This window comes from Oenanthe melanoleuca, chromosome 3 (assembly GCF_029582105.1).
Source record: "Oenanthe melanoleuca isolate GR-GAL-2019-014 chromosome 3, OMel1.0, whole genome shotgun sequence".
Lineage (NCBI taxonomy): Eukaryota > Metazoa > Chordata > Aves > Passeriformes > Muscicapidae > Oenanthe > Oenanthe melanoleuca.
Genome location: NC_079336.1, coordinates 65,762,864 through 65,788,108, shown reverse-complemented (window position 1 = coordinate 65,788,108; position 25,245 = coordinate 65,762,864). Strand labels below are relative to the sequence as shown.

Sequence of the window (25,245 nt, the reverse complement as noted above, 5' to 3'; positions counted from 1 at the left end):
TTATGGACTAATCTGATCTGGCATCTTATCTGAATGCTGTTCTTCAAGGGAATTAAAAACTGTATCAAAATGTATGCATGTAAATAATTTTCCAGTTTTATGATCTGCTCATTTTCTGTAATGTCCTGGATAACAGTATTTTTACAGTTAAGTCATGCCAATAAACTCTCTACTTCTGGAATATATCAGATATATCAGCATACCTGCTGCATAGAGATTCAGGATTTATGCACATATGCTATGTAGCTGTATGAGATTACTGAACATATAGTCCTGAAAAAGATCAGAGCTGCTGCTGTATTTGATTGGTTAGGTGCTGTCCAGATGTGTCAGCCAAGGAGAAGAAAATAAGATACTGAGAAATCTTGGATGAATAATTGCTAATCCTATTGAGTACACCTCCCACACAGAATTTGTTTCAATCTAAGTCAGTTCCTGGCTGCTTTCTTTCTCCAGTGAAGATGAACTTGCATTCATTAAGCTATGGAGAAGTATAATTTTTGGATATTGATAATGCAATGAATGTCTTAGCAAATGCAACAGCCATTTGATATTCAGAAAGTACAGTAAATCCAGATCTGTTTTACTGACAAATACGGGTCAGGCTTCTTCCTGAAATGTGGTGGTATTATGTTCTGTTGTATTTATAACCAACCTCTTCATGATTGGGTTTTTCAAATTTCTCATTCAGTCGACCATGTTACAAGTTTTTGAACTACATAGTTGCATGAAATTGGTTCTGAACATCAATCTAGGAATTGGAAATTTGGAGTTACTTATTTGTTTATTTATTTGACCTCAACTAAACACGCTGTAGGTAATACCTTCAGTCTCACTTTGTGAAAGCATGGCATCTACTGAATGGTACAGTCAGTTGAGTAACATTTGTATGTCAGAACATAGGATAGAGTAGTGAACTATTTATGTCTTTTCCAGAATGGACACATAATCTATAAGATGCTAAAATGCTTCTCTACAGCTTTTTCTCTTGGACTTGGTGATCCAAGATCCTTATAAAAGAATATATAGTATATGTCTGCATCATGGAATAAAAAGTGAACAGAGATCCTCAAACACACACCAAGCAGACTCATTTCTAAAACAGAGCAGTTGCTGTTGCTAGAGTGGATCACTGTGCATTGGCTAATTAGCTGGATTCAATACCACATTAACCTGGCTGTTGTGATTCTGGACATAAATGTTTCCATTTGACACCATGCTCGTGTCTGTCAATGGAACACATGTTCAGATCTCATTCATAGGCTGTGCAGACGTGCTTATTGTATGTTTTGCTTTTAAATCAGAGGCTAATAAATAGCCAGTGTGCCTATTAATTAAGTAGCTTAATGAAATGACATGATACTGTTCATGTCATTTATAGCAGATGAAGGGGTTTGCAGCATAAAATAATAACACCAAAATGGATGTTCATGGTGAAAATTCTCGCACCAGACCATGAAGATTGATTAAATTCCTTCTTAATCTGGAGTCCATGTCAATTTGGGTAGGGCAGTTTGCTCCTGCTTCTCTGAATCAACACAAAATTTCACTCTTTTCTTAATGGAGTGCTGTTCATCAGCACAGGAAATAGTTGAAACATGTGAAACAAAATCATTGATCATATTGTTTTAAACCATGGAAGAGGTGATATTAAAAAAAAAAACTTATTTGAAAAGAAATTCCTCCTATGTTCAAGTTTATAAGATCGTAAGTGAACTAGTTAAGCATTTGCCGTCACACACCTCAGTTTATCTGATTCCCTTACCTTATGTTTTTAAATTTTAGTGGTATCCTGTGTAGCACAATGACCACATTTTACTTTTTAAAGCTTTGATGGTTATTTCCTTGTGGGTTATTGTATAGAACGCTTTTATATTAATTAGCTTTGCTTTTAATTTTTTGTTTGTTTTTTTGATTATAATATGTGCTTATTTAACCATGTTCGTTAAGGATATGCACTTGAAAATTCTTTCTTTAGTATTCTGTCCTACATTCTGCTCAGACAATTGATTCTTTCTGCGTGACATCATGTTGCTTTTCCTGCTCATATATCAGCTGTTATTTTTTCTTTCTTTTCCCCCTTCCCTCCCTTATTTTTTTCCTTTTCCCTTCTCTTCTCTTTTATTTTTCTTTTGTCTTCAGCCTGTTCTGCAAACTTGGAGTTCTTGTCAGGCATAGGATTTCACTGTTTGGTAAGGAGACCCTTGACAAATACTAGCATGGCCATCACTTGGTTTCTTTGCCATTTTTGCATTGTGTTGAGTGCTGCTTTGTTGCATGCTGCATGGCTGAAATGCATGGTCTACACAGACCACCAATTGTTTAGACTGATAGATCAAAGACTTTTTTAGGTGGAATAAAAAGCTCTTGTAGTTTTCAGTTTGGGGAGGGTTGGGAAAAACATTTGACAATCAGAACTGCGCACTTGTATTGGAAAGTCATTAGGGAAAATTGGAAGTGGGCTGAAATGCTTAGTTATGTTCTGTGGAATTCTTGGAAATTCCCAGATGTGCTTGACTCCACATACGCATGTGTACTCTCTTTCTGGTACTATGTGACCTTGGCAGGAGCTCGCTGTTTGTCTTATGCCATGTGCAAGTCACTGAATTGAAGTCAATTTGAAGTCCATATCAAGTGTGTACATTATATGCAATGTGTGGCACAGTCATTTTCCTTGCAATTTTTTCTTATGCCATGGTGCTAGGACAGTTGGAATAGTACATCCTAGGCACACATGGCTTCTATGATGGATGCAGTGCAAACTGCAGTATCCATGAACATACCTAACTGGGTAATTACCTAGTGAATTAGAATTTGATTATTATAGCATGCATCTAACTCAATTCCTGCATATTTCATTCAATTTGAAGGGAAGGAGCTCACTTGCTGCAGCAGTGTGGTGTTTAAAAATTTTACAGACCGTTATGAAAGACATTAAACTAAGAAGAAAGATCGGAAGGTTTTGTGGCATAATCACTTTTAAATGTTTTGGGAGGAGCTGAGTGGATTTGCCTATAGAGCCAAAAGATCATAGGAGGAATGGAGTTATTTCTGCAGCTGTGTGGCACTGTTGCAGCTTTTCCTGAAGGGTGGAATATGCCACAAACCTACGTATAAGCTCTGATTTATACCCTAGGTTGTTTCTTCAAAGAATGAACTAGCTCAGGTATACTATTAAAATTTTGGAAATCTTTTTTCTTTTTCTTAATTGGTTTTCAGAATGTTTTTTTTCTAAAATGAGTCATGGTTGAAATTAAACATTCAAGTCAACATAACTTTCTTCAGTACTAAAGAAAAGTTCTTTTCTATTCCACATCTCAACTTGCTTATTTCCTGTTGTTTGGCTGGGTTCAAATTCTAGGAGATGAGTCAGATAAGATCAGCCGATTGTTTGTGATGGCTACAGTTTGTTTTTTAACTCTTTTCATAGACTGCAGTAACAAACAGAGTACAAAACCTTTATTCCAACACAGTAGTTTTGGCATGAATTGTGACAAGGTCATTGTGAGACTATGTTGCATGATTGGGTTGTTTACTGTGGTCTTAATAACTGAAGTCAAAGTCACCTTATAGTTTGCCTTCCCTTGGAAGTGAATTGCATGATGTGAGAAAATCTGATTAAGAGAGTTGCACTTCTTCCAGCAAAGACAAAAAGCTGTGTAGAAGAGGAGAAAATGCTCATAACTGAGCACAGCTGGGGCCTAGAAAGTTATTTGTGCATTTTGAAGCCATCTTGTGTGAGCAAGCATTGCTCAATAATAACTTTTATGGGTAGTGTGCAGTTTGCTATAAAAAATATCAGAATTCTGTATTTTTGCTGTATAGGTATTTTATATTACTGTGAATTTAAATGGTACTTCTGGATATACAGCTGCATTTATGAAAATCATTAGTGAAAGTCATGTAGTTTAAGATGTATATAGGAGTTAGTTAAAATGGGGAATTAAGCATGCATGTCTTACAGAGTGAATTTAAGTAGTCATATTTGATATCTGAGGCTGTCATTGAGATTATGGAAATATCATTTAGCATGGAATCATTATTTCTTTATAGTGTGAAAGTAGATTCTGACTACACAAATTTACTGTTTGAGAGCTGTGGCTGTACATCAGGAAGACTATTGATTTATTAGTATTATTGGGCAGAAATTGAAAGATTTCAGTGAATAATTTTGGTGAATCAAACATATTAATTTATATTTTCTCAAATTTAAAAACCAAATTTGTGTAAGTAGCTTGATTCAGTTCTTAAACTGTTTAAATTTCTAGCAATTCTGAATTCTCATTATATTCTGAAGTAGGTTGCTGAGAATTTGTGGCTGCCCCATCCCTGGAAGTGTTGAGGCTGGGTTGGATGGGGCTTTGAGCAAGCCTTGTCTAGTGGAAGGTGTCCCTGCCCACAGCAGAGTTTGGACCTATATGGTCTTTAAGTCCCTTCCAACCCAAGCCATTCCATGATTCTGTGATGGTCTAATCCACATTCTGGTGTACTTGGAGTACTTCCCTCCATGCCTGCTGTCATTAGCACAGTCCTGCCCTCTTCTCATCAGCACAGGCATTCCTACCACCAGGAATAGGTGATAATAATAATGAGGAAGAAAGTTTGATCCGACAAAAAACCTTGATCTTTTGGGGTGGTGATGTTTGTAGGATGTTTTTAGGTCGCCTCAGCTTTCTTATCTGCTTGCTGTACCATTGCATGATCACACATTCCAGTGAAAAAAAGGTGAGGCTGCCTGGCTGAGGCAGCATGGAAGTTGTGGTTCAGGTTTGTTTAATGTGCTGTGGATGAACACTGAAAGAGTATTCCCTAAGTTTGGTAGCATTGAACCACTTTCTCAGTGCTGCAATGAATCTCCCACCTTCCTTGCAATTTATCTTTTAAAATCTCTAGTTCACTGAAACAATTACTAACTTTATTGAATGTTTGCTAGTGCATTTAAGAAGTAACAACCAGTGAGAAAATACAGTATGCTGTATCATTGTATGCACATAAAAGTATTTTCAGAAATCTTTCTTAAACATTCAATTTGTTCTTTTTTTTTTTTTTTTTTTGATCAAGAAGATCTAAAGAGGAGCAAGAAATCAATTTTATTTTTACATAATTTCATTTTAAAAAGTAAATTTAAAAATAGGCTGTGGTTCAAATTTGTGTACTGTACATCTGTTCTTAACAAGAACAAGGACTTAAAAAAATGGTCTTAGAGGAAAGATGCTTGTACATGGCAGCATTTTGGGATGTACAAATGTATAAGAGGCTTGTTGTGTGTAAGTCCTCTTTTTACATATCTAAATGGGAAGAAATAATTGCAGAATATGTGTATTATGTCAGGGACTGTTATTTGTGTAAACCCAATTAAGACTGCAGACTATGGGGGAACACCAGGAAACTAACTTTCTTAATGACATTTTTTATAAGTGTTCTCTTCCTGCTTTAGCAGCTTTGGAAAGTTAATAGCTTTTATGTTACTGGGAGGGGGAAGATAAACAATCAGATAAACTCGAATTAATTAAAGCAAAACTTAGAGAAATCAAATGAAAACCATAAAATGCACTGCAGCTCTAATTAACCCCACATTTGAGTGCCCTCTTGACTGCCTCAGCTATTTTTTGAGAGATGCTTTCCTGCCTCTAGTTACTGCATTTGTGTAAACAAGGCTAAGACAAAAAACTGCATGTTTTTTAACTTGAAATGATGCAGAAGTTCAGTTGCTCTTCTGCTGTGTCATTTATTCTCTCATGAAATCCAGAGGTACAGTTAGCAGTGTGTCAATACGATATATGCTATGCTCAGCTTAATTGGTGGATAATTTTTCCTCCCTTCTAGGAAACGATGCAACATCAATAGTCAACTGTCTTCACATACTGGGACAGACCTTGGATGCGAGGTAATTCTGATTATATTTTTTATAAAGTACAAGGAAAATCGCTGAAGAAAGTAATGTGCAGCTACATTTGGGCTACCTGTGTAAGGCTACAGAATTCACAGAATTCAACCACTCAAGAAGTTACTGTGCTGAAAAAATTCCCGTTGCAAAATGGTCAGTTACTAGGATTTGACAGGACACTATTTGTAGGTTACATTTTAAACTTCATTATGAATCAGTTGTGTCCAGAAATTTCTGGCTGTTAATTTATGTGGTTTTAATCATGTGACTTTCTCAAAGCCACAATAAAGTTAGAAATACTTTATTATTTTCCTTACACTGTTTAATAAAATGTTCAGGAGTTAAATGCAAGTTAAGTCTGTCTCATAGAGCATCTTCTTTGCAGATTAATTCCAATTCTAATTTGAAAAAATCCCAAATCCTTTGCCTGGAATTCAGTGTTACTTTTATGTTAAATTGAACTGCTTGAGCTATTATTGTGAGATTTATGGATGAGACAACCCTGATATATTGTAGGGCAAGGTGTTGCTTTTCATTCACTGTAAAGTCAACCATCTCTGCTGATTGTTGAATTTTAGATGTTTGCAGTTTAAAACAAAATATGATAGCTTAAATTGCCTCCTTGGAAATTTTAAAGTTACTTTTTTCACTTTGCATTAATCTCAAAACAATTGGCTGCATTATGTGCAGATAGTTCTTTTTCTCAATATCTTTGCAGTTGCTTTTACAAACAAGTTTTATATTCCATATGCTAGGGGGTAGAGTCATGATCATGGCCATTAATATGTCTCAGCTCTTGCATGGTACACCTTTAGTTTGTAATATCTTGGGATTTATTTTGTCTTATATTGTCAGTGGTCCATGCAATCACACAGATGGAATACAGATACAAATGAAGGTCAGTAATTCAGCTCTTGGTAGAGATGTGACAATAGTTACAGATGGAGGTTAAGGAATTAATGGAGATAACATGAAGTTTAAAGATATTTCTCTTGAAACTGTGTATATTCACTCTTTAAAATAAACAATCAGACTAAAAGAACTGGACTGAAACTCAATTTACAAAAGAGCATCACCTCAATTTATTTCAGGCATGCCTAAATGGATACTTTCCTTAAACAAAAGATCTTTGTAATTGAGCTAGTTAAATCATATAAGGTAATAATTTTCCTGGATTATATCTTTACATCATTGATTATGATGCTATAGTTACATAATAAATGCATTTAATGATTGATTGATTGGTTGGTTGATTTGATTTTAACAGATGTGTTTATTTTTACTTATTCCTTTCTGGTGGCATTGTTCTGGAGACAGAAATATGACTGTTTTAATTAGGAAGATTTTCTGAGTTCTATTCTTCTCTTTCTAGAGTCAGAAATCACAGATTTACTAATTCTTAGTTTTGCTGTGTACTTTTTTGGTTTTTTTCTCTTTGAAGGCAAATATGAATCACTTTATAAATTTTGAAGGACTATTTGCTCAGCAGGAAAACAGAAAGTATCCTTGTGTTCTGCAGGATACCTATGAAACTTGTTTTCAGTCAGTTATTCTCCTCTGAGGAGATTTTGTAATGTTAAAAGATGAAAGATTTTTCTTCAGACCTCTGTTATCTATTTCATATAATTCAGGACTAAGCTTTATTCCATGCTTGTCTAACAGAATATTCTTCTTCATTGTTTTTGCATGTTATGAACAGGACTGTGATGAAAACTGGTCTGGAATCTGTTAGGATGGCACTGAGAGCATTTTTGGACAATGCTGCTGAGGATCTGGAGAAAACAATGGAAAATCTTAAGCAAGGCCAGTTTACACACAGCAGAAACCAGCCAAAAGGAGTTACACAAATCATTAATTACACCACAGTTGCTCTCCTGCCAGTGCTATCTTCATTATTTGAGCATATTGGACAGCATCAGTTTGGGGAAGATTTGATATGTATGTATGATATTATAATCTATGTATGTAGAAGGTGCATGCCATTATAATATCTGTACTGTCATGTACTAAGCATTACTAGACCCTCAATTCTATTAAAGAAAGGCAAATACTATGTCATTTTGACAAAATTTTTATTGATTTAATCAAACATTTGCAGCAATCAACCAAAAACAGTCTGCAGGTTTTAGTGGACTCTAAATAAATATTGAAGCAGGCATGTCCATGATTAAAAAATCAGAAGGATCAGTTTTGTTTATAACTTTACCTTAGATTTACTGTGACTTTATTTGTGAGAATTTACTTTTTATAAGTTACTTTGTGTTTACTCTGTCTATAAATAAGGTTATACTACAAGAATGATATTACACCATCATACATGCACCTCAGTTTCAGTTAGGGGGGAATCTGGGTGGGTCCTTAAATTCTGAAAATTCGAGGGAAAAGAGAAAAGTGGAAGGAGCTCCTGAGGAATTCAGACCCAGAGAAGGGAATGTATATGAGAGCCTGCATATCAGATTTCTGTGAAGGTTGTGATTGTAGTGGGTTCAATGGTCCTTTTGTTTTTCCAAACCTAAAACTTTGCAGCCAAGTTTTGCAGAGCTTGAAGTCTGCACACAAAACTTTAGTTTTATATATTTTAGGAACTCACAGAAATATCATTATCCAGATGGCACTAAAGGGGGAAATCCTGCTCTCCATAGCTAACTCAGTTACTCAGTTATGAAAATCCACGAGAAGGACCTGGAGGAAAAGAATACTGAGTTATATTTTTCCTTTTAGAATCTGCAAAAAGTATTATTTAAAGTAGGCTTAAAAGAACTCTTCCAAAATTTGGAGTTTTATTGATGGATCTGAAAGTCATGAGATCTAAACATCCCCACGTTTTTGTAAAATTCCAGAAACTTTGATGGTATCCAGAAAAACTAATTTGTTTATCATAAACCACCTTTTCAGGCATCATGCATCAACATGTTCAAGCCTTGTATAATTTTTGGTCTCTGGTATCCCATGCTTTGGAAATGAATATTTAACTTTGGATTCTGTCACTTAAGTTTGTGCTCTTAATCAGCTTAATACATCACACTGAATTTAGAATTAACTGACTGAAGGATTAACTTCTGAAGTTAGAATTCATGAACTGAGAAAGAATAATTATTTAAAATTTGGCCAATTATTTTGTCTAGAGCATAGTGGAAAGACTAATTTCTCTTACACACAACTTCTCTTTACATTTTGTTAAGAGTAAGATTTTTCTTACTTGTACCAGCATCTTGACCTGGTGCTTGTACCTGAGAGTACTAGTTACTAGTTATGGCATCTACTCTGTGGGTGGGTCATGTACAAAGATAGGTCAATCTACCTTAGGTTGCTATTATGATGTAAAAACACTATACTAACTCCATGATGATCTGAACTAAAATCACAGTACAATACACGGCTGGGCAATGTACCTTTGATACAATATCTTGTAGGCTCTCCCAGCCTGTGAAGTCTTACCCTGTTTTAGTCACTACATTTCATTCACTGCCTGTTGAGGGATGATATTAGAACTGTAGGAGAGACTACAAAAGACGTCTATGGCAAGAATGGGAGTGTTGGGGAGTGTTGTCCTTGCTGGTTCTTACACTGTTGCTGCAGAGTGCGTTAGAAAAGCATTTCTTCAAATAGATTTTTAAGGTTATTCTCACCATTTTATGACCGAATTACTTTGTAATTTTAAAACATCCTTTGGTGAAGTACTCATATGAGCTAAAGAATTATTTATTGTTTTTAATCCTTTGTAAGTTGGTATCAGTGCCTAAATTAAAAAAATATATAAACTATGATTAAAATACTTAAATATCTGTTTAACAGGATTGCCTTTATTTTGCAGAATGGTGTTCTATTTGTAAAGGTACCATGTGTAAAGAGTTGGTGTGCCATTAATTTAATAAAATTAGTTCACTGGTGAAATTGGTTTACTGTTTTAGCTATTAGCATGATATTTAAGGTAAATGGAAGTTTTGAGTAAAAAGTATAGCACTCAGATGTCCAAAGACTTTTGGTATTTAGTGGGTAATTTCTGTGGATTGCCTTTGTTAGCTTAATATTTTTAACTCCATTATTGTCTAAAGAAATGTATTTTAATTATTTGGAAATATATTGCAAAGAAAAATCTTTTTGTAAATATAGTTTTCTTCTTCTCTTTAGTGGAAGATGTTCAGGTCTCTTGTTACAGAATATTGGCCAGTTTATATGCTCTGGGAACCAGCAAGAGTATCTATGTAGAGAGGTAAGAAGGAAAATAATTCTTCCCTTTTTAATACTTGCATTTGTATTTAGCATAATGAATTTGCAGTTCAGAAATTTATATAGAAGAGTATTATTGTAAAGATTTCTTGAGAGAAAAAACAGATGTGCACAGCTATTAAGTGGAAGGCAGAAGCTTTTACTATAATATGCTTGAAATATTGCATTATATGTTTGTCAAATTATTTTTCTTGATTAAAATAAAAATTGCAAATAAAATTGTTTGACTGTATAATAAACAGCATTTGATTTGAAGGTTAACTGAGGTACTGTAAAATTATGTTATTCAGCTCAGCAATTCTTATATTCTTCCTTCTCTAATGTTTAATTGTGATGTATATTTCTTTCTAATTACCCTAAATTTAATTGAATTTGTCACTTGTACTACACTGCTTCTTTTCTAGCTCAGTTACCCAGGTAAATGAGGCATTGCAATTGCTGTTTTATAGATCTCTGTATCTTCTAGATAACCCTCCAAATTACATTTGGTCTGTGTAAGCCACATTTGGATCAAAAAAATAGAGATACCTAGAAAAATTCAGTTCCTGAAACTGGATACTTGCACTGTAGTGACTAACACTATTCTGAAGGAAGACTAAACAGAATTCATACACTTCAGCAGTAATCTAGGAAATTCACTGTCTAGGAAGTGGCAGATCAACCTGTGCATAACTCCCATGAAATACCCTTGTTTCCTTGGTGGCAGTATCATAGCCAACAATAAAAAAATCATTGGGAGCAATATTTAAGTAAAAAAAAACCCAAAAGAAATCTGTGGAAAATCAGGTCTCATTGATTTCATTAAGGACATGAAATTAATTCATTTTGCTGTTTGGCAAATAAAGGATAAAGGATATAAAGGGATTTATTTTGAAGACAAATTATATCAGTGTAAGTGGCAATTTTTGTGTGTGATTGTCTGCCACCATCATTGCAATTGAAAACCATGTAGCAGGTGTGTGTGATGGATGTGTGTTTTGCTTATGAAGACTTAATGAAAAGGGGGGAAAAGGAAGAAGGAGAAGACAGTAGGAATAATGATGGGAATTAAGTTAGATTTAACAAAATCAAGCTTAATGAGTTAGATCTATAAAGAATAAAATCTCCAAGACTGAGATAAACTACAGACCGAGGATGAACCTTGTTAAATCACAAGATTGGTTTTGAGGTAATTTTTTTCCTTTTAACTTGGATGTTCATGATTCTCCTGAATTCAAATTCTCTTGGATTTCTGTCATGTGTGATTTGGTCTCAGCTAGGGATTTCTCACCTCTCTAAATTCTGCTGTGATCAATTCAATTGAAAATTAGAAAGAGTAGTTTAACTGTCCGATGAGGAAACCCAAGAGAAGTCTCAAGGCATTGCTTTCTTCCTGGAAGCAGGCTATTTAAAATTTTGACACACAAAGAATTTTGATTATCAAATAAATGTCATATATTTGGAGATAATAAAGCAATGTATTTGTGCTAAAATTTCAGAGTTCTTGATCATTAGAAGCAATTTTCCACTCACTGAAGAACTTGACTTTCATACTAGACTAAACATGAAAGTTATTATCACTATTTCTCAGAAAAATGAAATATCACTTAGATAAAATGATAGTTAATTTTAGTCTCTTGTTCTATGCAGTAGCTTTTTATTAATGGTAGGAATTATACAGTTGGTAAAGCTGAGAGGAAAGTAATAGAACAGAAGGCATTTTTACAATTACTTCAGTTTCCCCTGCATGTTTTTCATTTTCTGTTAGCTGTGTAGGCCACCTTTGACATGTTATGCCTTTACATATCATTCATATATTAGCAGAGGGTTGCTAGACTTCAATTTCTATTGCATATTCTTGTGTTTATGATTCAAATAATGTCGTGGCTTCTCTCTTTGAAATGCATTCATCTCAGAGTACAACCCCAAGGTGTGGTCAGTACTTACTAGGTGACTCCCTCCCAGCCTCACCCATTCTGTGGCTCTGTGATCAAAGATGTGTGTGGTTAATGGTGTTTGTTAATTCACAGGCAACGATCAGCACTAGGAGAGTGCTTGGCTGCTTTCTCAGGGGCTTTTCCAGTGGCTTTTTTGGAAACTCATTTGAATAAACATAATATCTACTCAATCTACAATACCAAGAACGCGAGAGATAGAGCAGGTATTTACAGAAACTGCCATCATGATAATGAATACATGATTTCACTATAAATGCTGCTTGCCTTAAGACATGTGGTTTTGTATACATTTTATAGTGCAAGAGTTTTCTTCTAGTTTCATGGTTGTATTTATTTTTTAAAACTTTCTTTCTAAATCAATTTTCTAACCAATTTCTTCTCTAAATCTGATAAAACTGATTATGTTCCTAATCTTACTGCTATTTTAATTTTGAGATACCATTCTCAAAATACCACTTTGGAATTGAATTAATTAAGAGACTTTGCACATTTTTAGTACCTCAGCTATTGTATATTTGATGATAAAATTATGCATTCTCAAAAGTAGCTTTGGTTCCTCAGTTTACATAAACAATAAACAATATTGGGTCCCTAAAACATACATACTTGCAAGTGAAGGTAAATAGCTTTGCTGTATTAATTTCATATTATGCCCTTATAAAGTAAAAAAATTGCAGAGTAGTATGGAGATAGGTTTTTAATGTTGTTTGGTATAAAAGAGAGTACAGATAACTTGCAGTGACATTATGTATGTTTACTTTGCATGTATCTTGTTATCCCATTCTTGATGTTTCTTGTTGAATAAGGTCACATGCACAAAGAAGTTGCAGTAAAACTTTACAAGCACTGCATATATGCTGAGTCTGAAACATATTAGAGATACACAAAGATGACAGTGTAGGTTTGTATAAGATGCTAATTTATAATGACAATAATTTTATAACTTCACCTTTAGTTTTTAAAAAAATTGAACCTGGCAGATTTATTCTCCAAGAGTTGCAGTATCTGAACTTGTAAATATCAACAATTATGCATACTTGCCATATATTTTATCTATTTTGATATATCTGGAAGGACAATCCACTGAATTGTCATGATTTTTAACAGAAAATTGATTTTTCTTTCCAAAATTGTGTAATCTTTAAGGAGACTACGTAAAATGTCTGTGTAAAATGTATTTGCTCCAAATAGGAGAAGAAATTGCTTTGCAAAAAAGACTGGCCTTAGTACAAGGAGCTATGGAATGCTGGTAGAGACATTCATATTGACAAGTTGCAGGCTAAATTTTTTGCTCTATAGATACCTGTATATGTCATATTATGTCTGTGTTAGTATGTCAGACATTCAGGAGCTACAGATTGTGCTTGCAGATATGTTTTTGTAGATGAACGAAACTACCTCAAAAACCAAGGTAACTGTGGTGCTTTTCAGAGGAAGGAATTAAAAATTCAAAGAATTCAAAAGTAAACATTTGCTTTTGTAAGTTGATCACATATCACCTCTATCACATATTCACCTCTATAATCAGTTTCTCAAATCTGCTCAATTTTTTAGGACAGGCAATGGTTTCTGTTTTATCAGAATTCCAGGTCTCAAATTATGTGTTGTTGAGGGATATTTCATTGTATCAATTTGTTTCCTCAACTGCAAAATTTTCGCTGGAAGGGATTTTGAAATTTAAGTTTTATTTTGTATATAGAAAAGTGCATCTGATTTCTCTGAATTCATTCCACAATATTTACATTGTTGAAGCTTTCATATAGGAATTTTAATTACAGAACTGTTCATATAAACTGTTTATTGATCAAGAGTATGATAGGATATGTTTTTTATTGTTGTGTTTGGTATGGTTTTGGATCGCAAGGTGCGAATGTAAACAGAAAACAGAAGTTTTATTGAATAGCAGCTTAAAAGAATGGTTTTCCTTTCATGACCTAGTTTCTTGATTTTTTGTTTGTTTGTTTGTTTTTCCCAATAGTTCTCAATTTACCAACTAGCGTGGAAGAGGTTTGCCCAAATATTCCTTCCTTGGTGAAGCTAATGGAAGAAATAGTGGAACTGGCAGAGTCTGGTATTCGCTACACACAAATGCCACATATCATGGAAGTCATACTGCCTATGCTGTGCAGTTACATGTCCCACTGGTGGGAGCATGGGCCAGAGAACAATCCTGACAGGGCTGAAATGTGTTGCACAGCCTTGACGTCAGAGCACATGAACACTCTGTTGGGTAACATATTGAAAATCATCTATAACAACCTTGGTATTGATGAAGGAGCCTGGATGAAGAGATTAGCAGGTAAGATGTGAAAATAAATTAACAAACAGGCAAATGTGTGTGTCTATTCAGAATGTATGTATACACACACAGACTTTGAATCACTCTGTATTTACCCTGGTAAAGCTGGAGTAGAAGAACACTCATATTGTTTCTACATTTTTAAACAATACACATCTTGGTGAACCTGAAATACCAAGAATAAAGAAAAAGCAGTGTAAGAACTATGTTTTAATATCTCTATAATTAATATAAGAAGTAGATTAGACTATTTATTTTTCCCGAGTATATACATGTGCCTTTTGCAGTATACTAAATTCAAGGACCATAGTAATATAGCCCCATTTTTGTTCTATAAACAAGTTTCATTTGCAGGCATTATACAGTTCCTTGATATTCTGTATGAGTGCTGGATCCTTAAAACCTGGGTTTGAAGGTGTATATCTAATATATTCATTACAATGAAATGTTGAAATTCTCATGTAATTTTAGTAATACATTGACTTCATCTCATGAGCAACTTGAAATTCATTTAGAAACGCTTTAATTCTCAATGTTGCAATATCTGAGGAAAGGTCATTTCAGTAGTTTGGATTCAATTTTTCAATTAGACTTTCTTATGACTTCTCAATATTTACTGTAGTAGTAATTTCATTCATGGTAGCATTCAGAATTTCTAGTGTTTTGAGAGTTAGTAATGTAATGCACTCTGAAAATACGTGCCTAAAATTCTGTGTAATTTAATCATTGTTACAAATGGTTTGGTACCAATGGGCCCACTTGTAGTGCTAATTTACATAATAGTCCTTATGAGTAGATTTTCAAAAAGCTTGTGCTAACAAATCTGAAATGAATCTTTTGAATCACTCCCATTTGTGTCTACATACAAGACTTCTTAGTGTGCTGAAGAAATATAGGCAAGATGTTTCTGTGGGTTTTCAAACAAACAGAGCCTGCTTTCCAGTTCCCCTTTGCTCAAGCAAGGTTCAAAGCAGAAACCAGTAGCTGAGAAAACTTGTGTGTGCACTATGTAGCTATATATATATATCCATCCATACCATGAAGCAACTTAAACAGCATTGCTCAATAAAACTATGCAGACAAATACCATGTGGACAGAATATCAGTAAAGAGGTGTTTCAAGTTTTATGATCTAGCAACTTTAGTCTGTGAAGTTGCAATTTCTGCCCTCAGACAAAGTGAATTGACTTTGTGAAATCCTGACCACATTTAATTCTTGGCAAAACTTCTGCTGATTTCAATGGGGGCAGGATTTGGCTCTGTAGCCTTAGAAGTAAGATTCAAGAAAACGGGAAAAGGTAAAAGATTTTAGTTCTATTTTGTGGCCAGGTATATATTATAATATTCATTGCCTTAAATAGTGTTTTCCCAGCCCATCATAAGTAAAGCGAAGCCACAGCTCTTAAAGACACACTTCCTTCCACTGATGGATAAACTAAAGAAAAAGGCAGCAGTGGTTGTATCGGATGAAGAACATCTAAGAGCAGAAGGCAGAGGTGACATGTCGGAGGCTGAACTGCTCATCCTAGATGAGTTCACCACTTTGGCACGGGACCTCTATGCCTTCTACCCTTTGTTGATTAGATTTGTGGACTATAACAGGTATGTGGAGAGGAATAGGTCAATGAATCTCATAAAACCTTCCTTTTTACTGATACCACCTCTTACCCCTTGATGTGCCTAACACTGCATTAAAGTGGCTTTTACTCAATCTGACAACCTTACGATAGCTCAAGCTAATGTTTTTTAACTTTTAGGAGGAGCTGGGGTCTTTTTAAAAAGAAAACAAAACAAAATTGCAATCCAGAGCTATTGAATTAGAATTAGGGTTAATATTAAAGGATTTTAAGGGTTTTGAAATAGGACATCAAAAAGCCACTGCTACCAGAAAGGAATAAAAGCATATATTATTGCTTTTGTTGACTTGTATCCTTGTAAAATGTTGAAAAGTAAATCCAAAGCATAAACACAATGAGGATTATCTCCTTTTTCACTCTTATACCGAATTTTAGGGCAAAATGGCTGAAAGAGCCCAATCCTGAAGCAGAAGAATTGTTCCGCATGGTGGCTGAAGTCTTCATTTACTGGTCAAAGTCTCATGTAAGTAATTCCTTGGTAAATACCTGTTTTAATGAGGTTTCTTAATAGGCAGATCAGTTACTTAATGGTAATGTTTTTAAAACGTGTTTAATGACAGAAGTGAAACTGCAGATGGGAAAGTATTAATGACTCACGTTTTTGACACTTTTGAAATGGAAGAGAAGATGGAAGAGTTGGATTGTATTTTGTAACAGAGTAAACTGATTAGAGATGCTTTTCTTACATATTCTGGTTTGTTTGTTCTAGGTTTGTTGTTTGCTTGTTTTTTTGGGATTTTTTTTGTAATATATTAAGCTCATTTCATTTTGTATCCTTACACTTTTTTTTCCTTTTCAATTATTTAACCTCATAGTCTTCTTGTAATCACACCTAGTAAGCACTGATACTTCTTAATTAAAACATGATTCAGGGAATACTGGAACACAAAGAATTAAAATCCCAAAAGAATCTAATTTTTTTCAGTCATTACATCAGATTAGATTAGAGATATGGACTGTCGTCTAGACTGAATTTCTTTATTTGCAATAGCTTCAATTCTCTGAAGTCTGGGGAACAAGATGCCTTATAACTTCAGTATTTGTGCCTGAATTTGACTGTAAAGTTTATTATAAATCACACTGTGCACAAAAGAATTATTACGCTGTGGCTAGATACCAGATAATGAAATCACCTGTGTGTTTATAATTTCAGTCTTTTATTTAAATATTTTCTTAGGTACCTGAATATAATGGAAATTTATAATGGGGAAGAAATGAATGAATAATTTACTAGTAAGGGAAAACCTGGAAAACCTATAAAAACCAATTTTTATATTGAACTGGAGGAGGAGTGAGATTATTATCATGTCTTTTTCATAGTTAGGGAAACATTTCCTTCTCTTTAACATGGGGAAAATCCCTAAATATGCACCATCTGAGTTATGCAATGTAAATGAAGCTGAAATTCCAAGATATTAATAATTTGTTCATTTTTTACTGCCCTTTTCTTAACTTGTGAATTTTACAAATTTTTACTTAATTTGTATTTTTATTTAAGGTATATTGAGATAGAGTACTCATATAAATGCTTCTGATTGAGATCTTTTGTATATTTCCAGAATTTCAAGAGAGAAGAGCAGAACTTTGTGGTACAAAATGAAATCAACAACATGTCTTTCCTCATCAGTGACACCAAATCTAAGATGTCTAAGGTAGTGTAAAGATTTTCATATTTTTCTCTTTGCAAAAGGAAGGAGTCAGGAAGACTCCAGAGAAGCACCTTTTATTGTTTGAATTTTTGTTTGTTTGTTTGTTTCTTTGGGGGGGGAAGAGGTTTGCCTTTGGTTTTGTTTTTTTTTTCTGGTAAAGAAATCTGTTGAAAACACCAGGTTGAGATGCAAAACACAGTAATTTGAGCAGTACATTGCAAAATAATGTTAAAATGCCAGTTCCGCTGGATGAGGTCACACCTCTATAGGTAATAAGGAAAATAGAGACAAGTACAAAGTTGTCAGTACAATTCTTTTATTAAATACTGGATTTGGTTTCTTTTTCATCTTTACTTTTTTCTGCAGGCAGCAGTTTCTGACCAGGAAAGGAAGAAGATGAAGCGAAAAGGTGACCGCTACTCTATGCAGACCTCTCTCATTGTGGCAGCACTGAAGAGATTGCTTCCAATTGGCCTAAACATTTGTGCTCCTGGAGACCAAGAGCTAATTGCACTGGCCAAAAACCGATTTAGCATGGTAGGTGCTCTTTTTCCATTTCTAAAAGGTAGAAATATTTACTAATTTATATCTCCGAATATTTCACCCTCTATTCATTCTTACAGCATGACACAGAGAATCAAGATTATAATTATGTTTTATAAGGGTACAGTGGGTGATTATGATATATTTCTGCATGTTTTCCTCATGGCTTAAAACATTTCAGTTTGAATATACTTATGATCAGCATGGATATATTACAGAATGATCTATATATGAATAGAGCTAACATTCAGTAGTTGAACTAGTTATTTCTCTCTCTTAATTTTTAATGCAAAGTAGTATTTGTTATATTTTATGAAGCTTGAATTCAGTTGATCTCGAAAGTCTTTTCCGATCTAGTTGATTCTGTGACTCTCATAAAATTAAGAACTAGCTGTTTTGTAACTTCTGTGCCCAACATCATAACTAATTCCTTTTAATTACTCTCGTGCGAATGAAAGAATTTCTGTAGGGATAGACTGCTTTAAAAGGGATTCTTTTTGCAATAGTTTGATTTTAATTTGGAATATACTTTTCTCGAGGTGTAATACTTCCTACACTTTAGGGGAAGTGACCATTGGACTGCTGAACTGAATCCTGTAAAGGGTGCTATAAAAGAGCTCTGGAAAATAAACAGATCATAGAATATCAAATCATAGAAGGCTCTGTTCATGTTATTGGTTTTATTTGGTCAAACTTTTGGTATGTATATATGAGCAATTTGAATTCAGGTGCACAGTTAGTGCATTACTATGAACAGATACGTGTGATGCCTTCTAGAACCTGATCCTGTGAGCTTGGATAAAAAAAGATTTCTCTCTGAGATTTTTCTCAATCTTTTGCATTGTCAGTTTCATTCATCATCTCATGAAGCCCAAGATTGATATTTGAGTCAATCATAATGTTTACTAATTATCTTCTCTCCTAATTTATATGATTTGTAATCTATTGGCAGAAAGACACTGAAGATGAAGTACGAGATGTCATCCGCAGCAATCTTCACCTTCAGGGCAAGGTAATTTATATGCAGTTTTAAAATTTGATTTTTCTTCCTTTGAATTCATTTGTGGGGGCCATATAATGGCAACCTGCCTTGGTTAATTAGGATAACTTATAGTCCCTTATTCCCTTCTGTCAAGGGACATGTTCATATTAGCTGTTAAATGTTAGGTTTTTAATGTGGGTATATGTGCATTATATACAGTAAAATATGACCCTTCAAATCTCTCTCCATTCACACCATTAATACAAAATTGGAGGTGGAAGGAAGTTCTATCACTGCTTAAATACCACCTACTACTATTTGAGATAAAGTCTGCAGAATGCTCAAAGTTAATTAGTATCAACATGATGTGTAAATGACAAGGAAGCTGCCATTTTGATGTACTCTGTAAAATGAAAAATCTCCAGTTTTCTCAGTTTGGTTCCTGCTTTCAGCCCTGGGAAAATAAGGTATTTTTGGGAAAAAAAAAATAGATTTTTTGTTACTGAATTCCAGTTAGTGTCAGGTGAATAGCTTTAGGGGAAAAGTCTTGAAATGGCCAGTGTAATTAAACCATTTTATTAATGCTTTAAATAAAGAAAAAGAAGCCAGAATATGGAAGTGTAATAAAATTATGCATGTGTCTCCTCTGTTGAAGAAAGATGGAATCGTACCTATGGCTATTGCTTTACTTAGGATTGCCCTCTACGTCCTCCCCCCCATGTTTTATTAACCTCAAGAAAAAACTAAACTTCTGTTTTCTGTGCTTATTAAAGGGTCACGAAACAGTAAACATGAGTTGAAAATCTGGTGCTTTTTTTCTGAACTGTTACTTAAGAATCATTCAGAAGTCTAGATTCCACTGCAATCAGTGCATGGGAGTAATAATTTTTCTTTTAATGAGCTGGTGGTGTGGTGGTTCTCCCTGAATAATATGTGAAGATTCATTTTCTCCCATCATGTTTTCCCTATGTCGCTGCCATGTTAACAACAAAAGTGTTTAATCCAGTAGCTTTAAATCAAAGGGTTTGCACATAGCAAAGTTTACTCTGAAAGCAAAAGATTTGGTTAAATCCTAAAACCTGGAAATACTTATCCTTATATAGCAATTTTTATATACTGAGGAGCAGAAAACACACAGGGAAGGTACTAGGAAGAAAGTAGTGTTTCTGAAGATGTTAATGAGCAACAGTATTTAAACAATGTGAATGCCATGAACATAAAGTCTTTAACATGAGGTGGTTTTGTGTATAAACTTCAATAGTGTTTTCTTAGTGACAATGATAGATAGTTCTGTTCTGACATTTTCATTTTGTGATCCGTGCAGTTACAAGTCTTGCCTGGGATTTCATGTTGCTGTTATCCTCCTGTTTTAACTGCTTCAGTTTCTGTTTTATTTCTTCAGTAATACATTCTGCTGTTAAGATATTTCTGTCTGTTACTGCTTTGTTGCCTGGTAGTCATGATACATCATAATACCTTGGTCTTCAGAATAATACCTTTCTCTTCAGAAACTTTCTGCTCTTCAATTAAAAGTTTGCGATTGTTAAGCAACATACATTTTCTCTGTTTATGCTACATAAGAAAAAAGCGCTTTTAAATTTCTTAGATTGATACAATTTCATAGTGCCTTGATGATTAAGACAAAAGTAATTTTAGCTAATCCAAAGTCCACACTGATGGATTTTCCTGTTGTAAACTTCATCAGTGACTATAGAATTTCCTATTTTTAAAAGAGCTCCCAGTGGAAGATGAAAATCTGAAAGAGAACTACATAATGCATAAATAACAAAACTAAACTGCTGTTGTAGTTAGCTTGATTTTATAGCTGTTTACATATTGCTTTATTAACTTTTGAAAGCTCTGAGTTAGACCTGTATGGGACAAATAGTTAACTGGAAACAAAACAATGATTTATCAGTGACACGTCTAGAGTTTACACTAGATATAAGTGTGTAACTAATTACTTAGAGTATAATGCCTAAAGTTAAACTAAAATACTATTTATTCTGTAATTTTCTGGTGTCATTACGATTCAGTAACTATACAGTCAAGTATGATGTTTCTTGTTACAAAAAATGATGCCATCATGCATAGACTACCTTTTTGTTGTCCGATTGAGTTAGATATAATGGGAATGTAGGCCAAATGGTCTTATAAATTTAAATTACTACTTTCTACTGTGAATTATTATATAACTTAGTTATAGTGGTGCTTGTGTCAAGTGGCTTTCAAAATTTAGGAAAAATACTGATTTTGAATACTGATTTTCTTCCAACCATAGCAATATTCTTGCTTCAAATGGTGTTTTATGTTAACCACTTCTTCTCACAGACACCTAACATTCTGTTATTTACATTAGAGCTATAGATTCCTTTTTGGAGTACTGCACTGTTAGATAATCATCCTTCTGAATCTTTAGCTATTAATGTTGTGGCATCTATTTCATGCATTTGTCTACCTTTGTCTGCATTTGTACATTTGTCTTCACCCTGTTTCTGTCTTTCCTTTCCTTGCATGCCTGCATGCTGTTACTCAGTACCAAGCCTTTTATTTCAAGAAATTGATGACGAAACTTGCATTCATTTTGACATGGATGAAGCTCAAGTCACCAAAATCTTCTTCCAGCCATTCTAATTCACACCTTGAAATGCCAACTACTCATACCCTTAGAAAACTACCTATACAAAAAAGCTGTACCTTGATAGAATGTGAGGAATCCTCAGATCAAAAGACATCACCACCTGTGATTAAAAAGTCTTTTGTGGACTATCCATTCATGATGATCCAGTCAAATGCTCAAACAAAGACTTTGGATGTGACAGTTGTTAAGAAATGGAAAAGCCGAAAGGTGGAAGAAATTCCTGCAAAGTTTGACTTTCTAGGTTATAATAAGCTATTAATGAACGACTGTGTAAGTTTTTAATCATTCCTGGAACTTGAGTAAGCTATGTCTCATAAATGTTTTGTGCAGGTGAATTAGTATTATTGTCTTAGGCACAAATTGAAATCTGGATCCACAAAAGATTTCTAGACAAGTGTTGAGTTCAAGCCCTAGGCAAATCTATAAGGTTTAGCCCCCCAAGTTTTTCAGCCATCAGTGTATCTTCAACAGTAATTGCATAATCAGGAATGAACTCTGGCCACATTTCTCAGTGAAATGGGTCATCAGTGTCATTGGCACAGTAGATAGTTGAAAACAGTCTTGATTAGCAGGACTGGGGAGACAAAACAATCCAAAAATAAATCTTCAGTTGTAAAACAGAGAAATGCAGATTAGTGAAATAGAAAAAATGAAATGTAAAGAGGAAAACTCGATAAGAAATAATTTTGCTTTTTACAGTTCTTTATAATTTGTGGGCTGATAAGCCGATGCATCTCAATTTCATTTTTATAAATTAACTTTTAATTTTTTTAGCTAATAATCAGTAAAATGAGGATTTTCTAAAAATTAAAAAAACTTTTAAAATAGACATAAATAATAGCAATACTGCTAATTTCCGTGACTGAAAACTAAGTAATCCCAACTAGTAGTGCAACATTTTCAATGTCGTTTCATTTAATAATGGGAAAGGCAGTGTACTAAGTTATGTCTCTGTGCCTCATATTCATTACTTTGCCTCAAGTATTATAGTCATTGCTGGTGCCAGTGCTATTTGTTGACCAATGATTTTTTTGCTATTTGTATGATTATTAGTATTTTAGTTCTGTGCGTCAGGTTGCACACGGAAAATGTGGATGGAAGTATTCAAGGCCAAGTTGGACATTGATTTGAGAAATCTGGTCTTGTGGAAGGTGTCCTTGTGTATGGCAGAGGGGTTGGAAGGAGAGGGCCTTAAAGGTGCCTTCCAGCTCAAAACACTTCATGTTTTGTGGAAGCTCTTACAAAGCATTGCACAAATTAGTGTTGTTCTCACAGTGTAATGGATGCTGTATGGGTTGGACATGTAAAGGTGTAGGTTAGCCATATAAAGTGCTTCAGTTTATCTTTGAAGGAGTTCCTCTACTGGTTAAACTGCTTGGAACATTTTGCCTTGGTGACATGTGAAATCTTTCCCCTGCAGCTTGAGGATCCAGCCATTAGATGGCAGATGGCACTTTACAAAGATTTGCCAAACAGGACTGAAGATTCCTCAGATCCAGAGAAGACTGTGGAAAGGGTCCTTGATATAGCTAATGTGCTGTTTCACTTGGAACAGGTTAGGCATGTTTTACCAATTCCATTGCTTCTTAATCTACATAAAAGTATTCACCCTTTCATTTCTACTTTCACCTGCTGTATTTAATGTTATATTCTTTTTTTTTCTTTCGATGGCTACTGTTTACATGCTTAATTTTGGGTTTTGTAGTCCAATATCATGGTCATATCTATCTCACAGTGTATTTGCAGCAGCTCCAACAACAATTTGTTTGGCCAATCTGGCAAACTCATAAATTCCTTGCTGCATTCAAGAAACAGCAGAAGCAGGTTGGAGGAATCATTTTTTCTGAGAAAGATCTGTCAGAAACTTTTAAGTTGCTTCAGAATCTGGCAAAAAGTTATATTGTATTATTTAATATTTTTTTTATTAATATATGAGCCTCCCATGTGACCTGAACTACAGTAACTTTAAGTAATTCTGTATTTTATTTTGTGTCCTTTCCATATTCTTTATAATATTGAAGTTAAAAAAATCTCTTGTATGGGTACATCTTACAGGTCAAAGACTAGCTGATAAATTATTTTTGTGACTTTTCTTTTTTAATTATTACCTATTTTGAATTTAGATTTATTATGTTTTTTCATTTTTAAATGAAGTGAAAAAACAGGACATTAACTTGCAGGATGTTTCTACTAGCAGAGATGAACACTGCTGGTTGCCCAACATAGGCTACAAACTGTCTTCCAATTTTACTAATTTTTTTTTTTTCCTTTTCAAAGAACATTTGAAAATTCAAGGTTTTCTTGCATTTTCTCATTAGATTAGCTGGCTTCACTCTGAAAGTTTTCTGATCCAATGTCAGGAAGTTTCCTCTGTCAGGAGTTCACTGGTTCCATCAATAGGAACCTGAGAGATGTGAATGTTCTTGTGTGTACACTCTGCAGAAAGTGTGTTGATATGAATATCTGTGTCCTGTCTGTTGCATCACACAACCCTTCTTCATAGTTTGCCAGCCTTGATATGGATTTGCTACAAGTTCAACAGCCTTACACAGTTTGGTAGAGGAGAATGAGGAGGAGTCACTAAATTTTACCTGTTACTGAGTATGTGTGGAGCAAGCAAAAAGCAATAGAACATGGCAGTAAATCCTTGTCAATCATGGTTTGCCATGAGAGAGAGAGAGGAGAATGGGTGCTGATTTGCAAGGATATAGGGCTGTCCTGAGGAAAGAAGACTAGAGAAAAGCTAAAAATATGGGGGGGAGGAAGGGAAAGCTTTTCTCTTCTACCCTGGTTTTATCAAAGTTGACAGAGATGATCCAGCAGTAGCACAGAACAGAATGGATTGCCATTGTAATAATAGCCAGATCAACATTTGAGATCAGTAATTCTGATCAGACTTAAACGACTCATTGACAAGTTTTCTGCTTTTTTATGGCTACCTTACACTTATTTGTTTAAAGATTTAGCTCCACAGCTTTACAGTAGATAAATTCTCAGGATAAATGCTTTGTTACTGAAATGGGAAATCTGGTGTCTTTAAAATGAATGGATATATGAGCACTGCATCTGTTTTTATGACAATCTTGAATAATCCTTTGCTCTCTGTATACAAATACTCTGTTCTCCATATACACATACTCTAAATGCTTTCTGTATTGCACTGGCAGTAATCAGTCCATTCTTTGTGTTTTCTTTCCATGCAGACCTAACTTCTCTGTTTTTACTGTTTTCAGAAATCTGCTTGCGTAGGCCGAGGCTATTTCTTTTGGGAAAGTATAGAGGGATTTATAATTGTTTGTAAAAACCTTACTAATTACCTAACTTTCACATTTGAATTTGTCTGACTTTTAAATTGTTTGTTTTCTTTTTGTGGCTGTAAACATGTTTGCAGTGAATGCCTTTTTTGTCCTTTCTCTTTAAAAATATTTTTTGTTTGCATT

The 25,245-nt window shown here is 34.3% G+C and overlaps 1 protein-coding gene across 1 annotated transcript in view; it reads left to right on the top strand.

Moving 5' to 3' along the window:
* The window catches only part of RYR2 (ryanodine receptor 2), a 416,925-nt gene that overhangs the window by 329,114 nt on the left and 62,566 nt on the right, over nt 1-25,245 (top strand). The window contains 4 exon segments of the mRNA XM_056487752.1: nt 17,550-17,642; nt 18,006-18,176; nt 19,135-19,194; nt 23,226-23,360. Of these exon segments, the coding sequence (XP_056343727.1) occupies nt 17,550-17,642; nt 18,006-18,176; nt 19,135-19,194; nt 23,226-23,360 (459 nt within the window).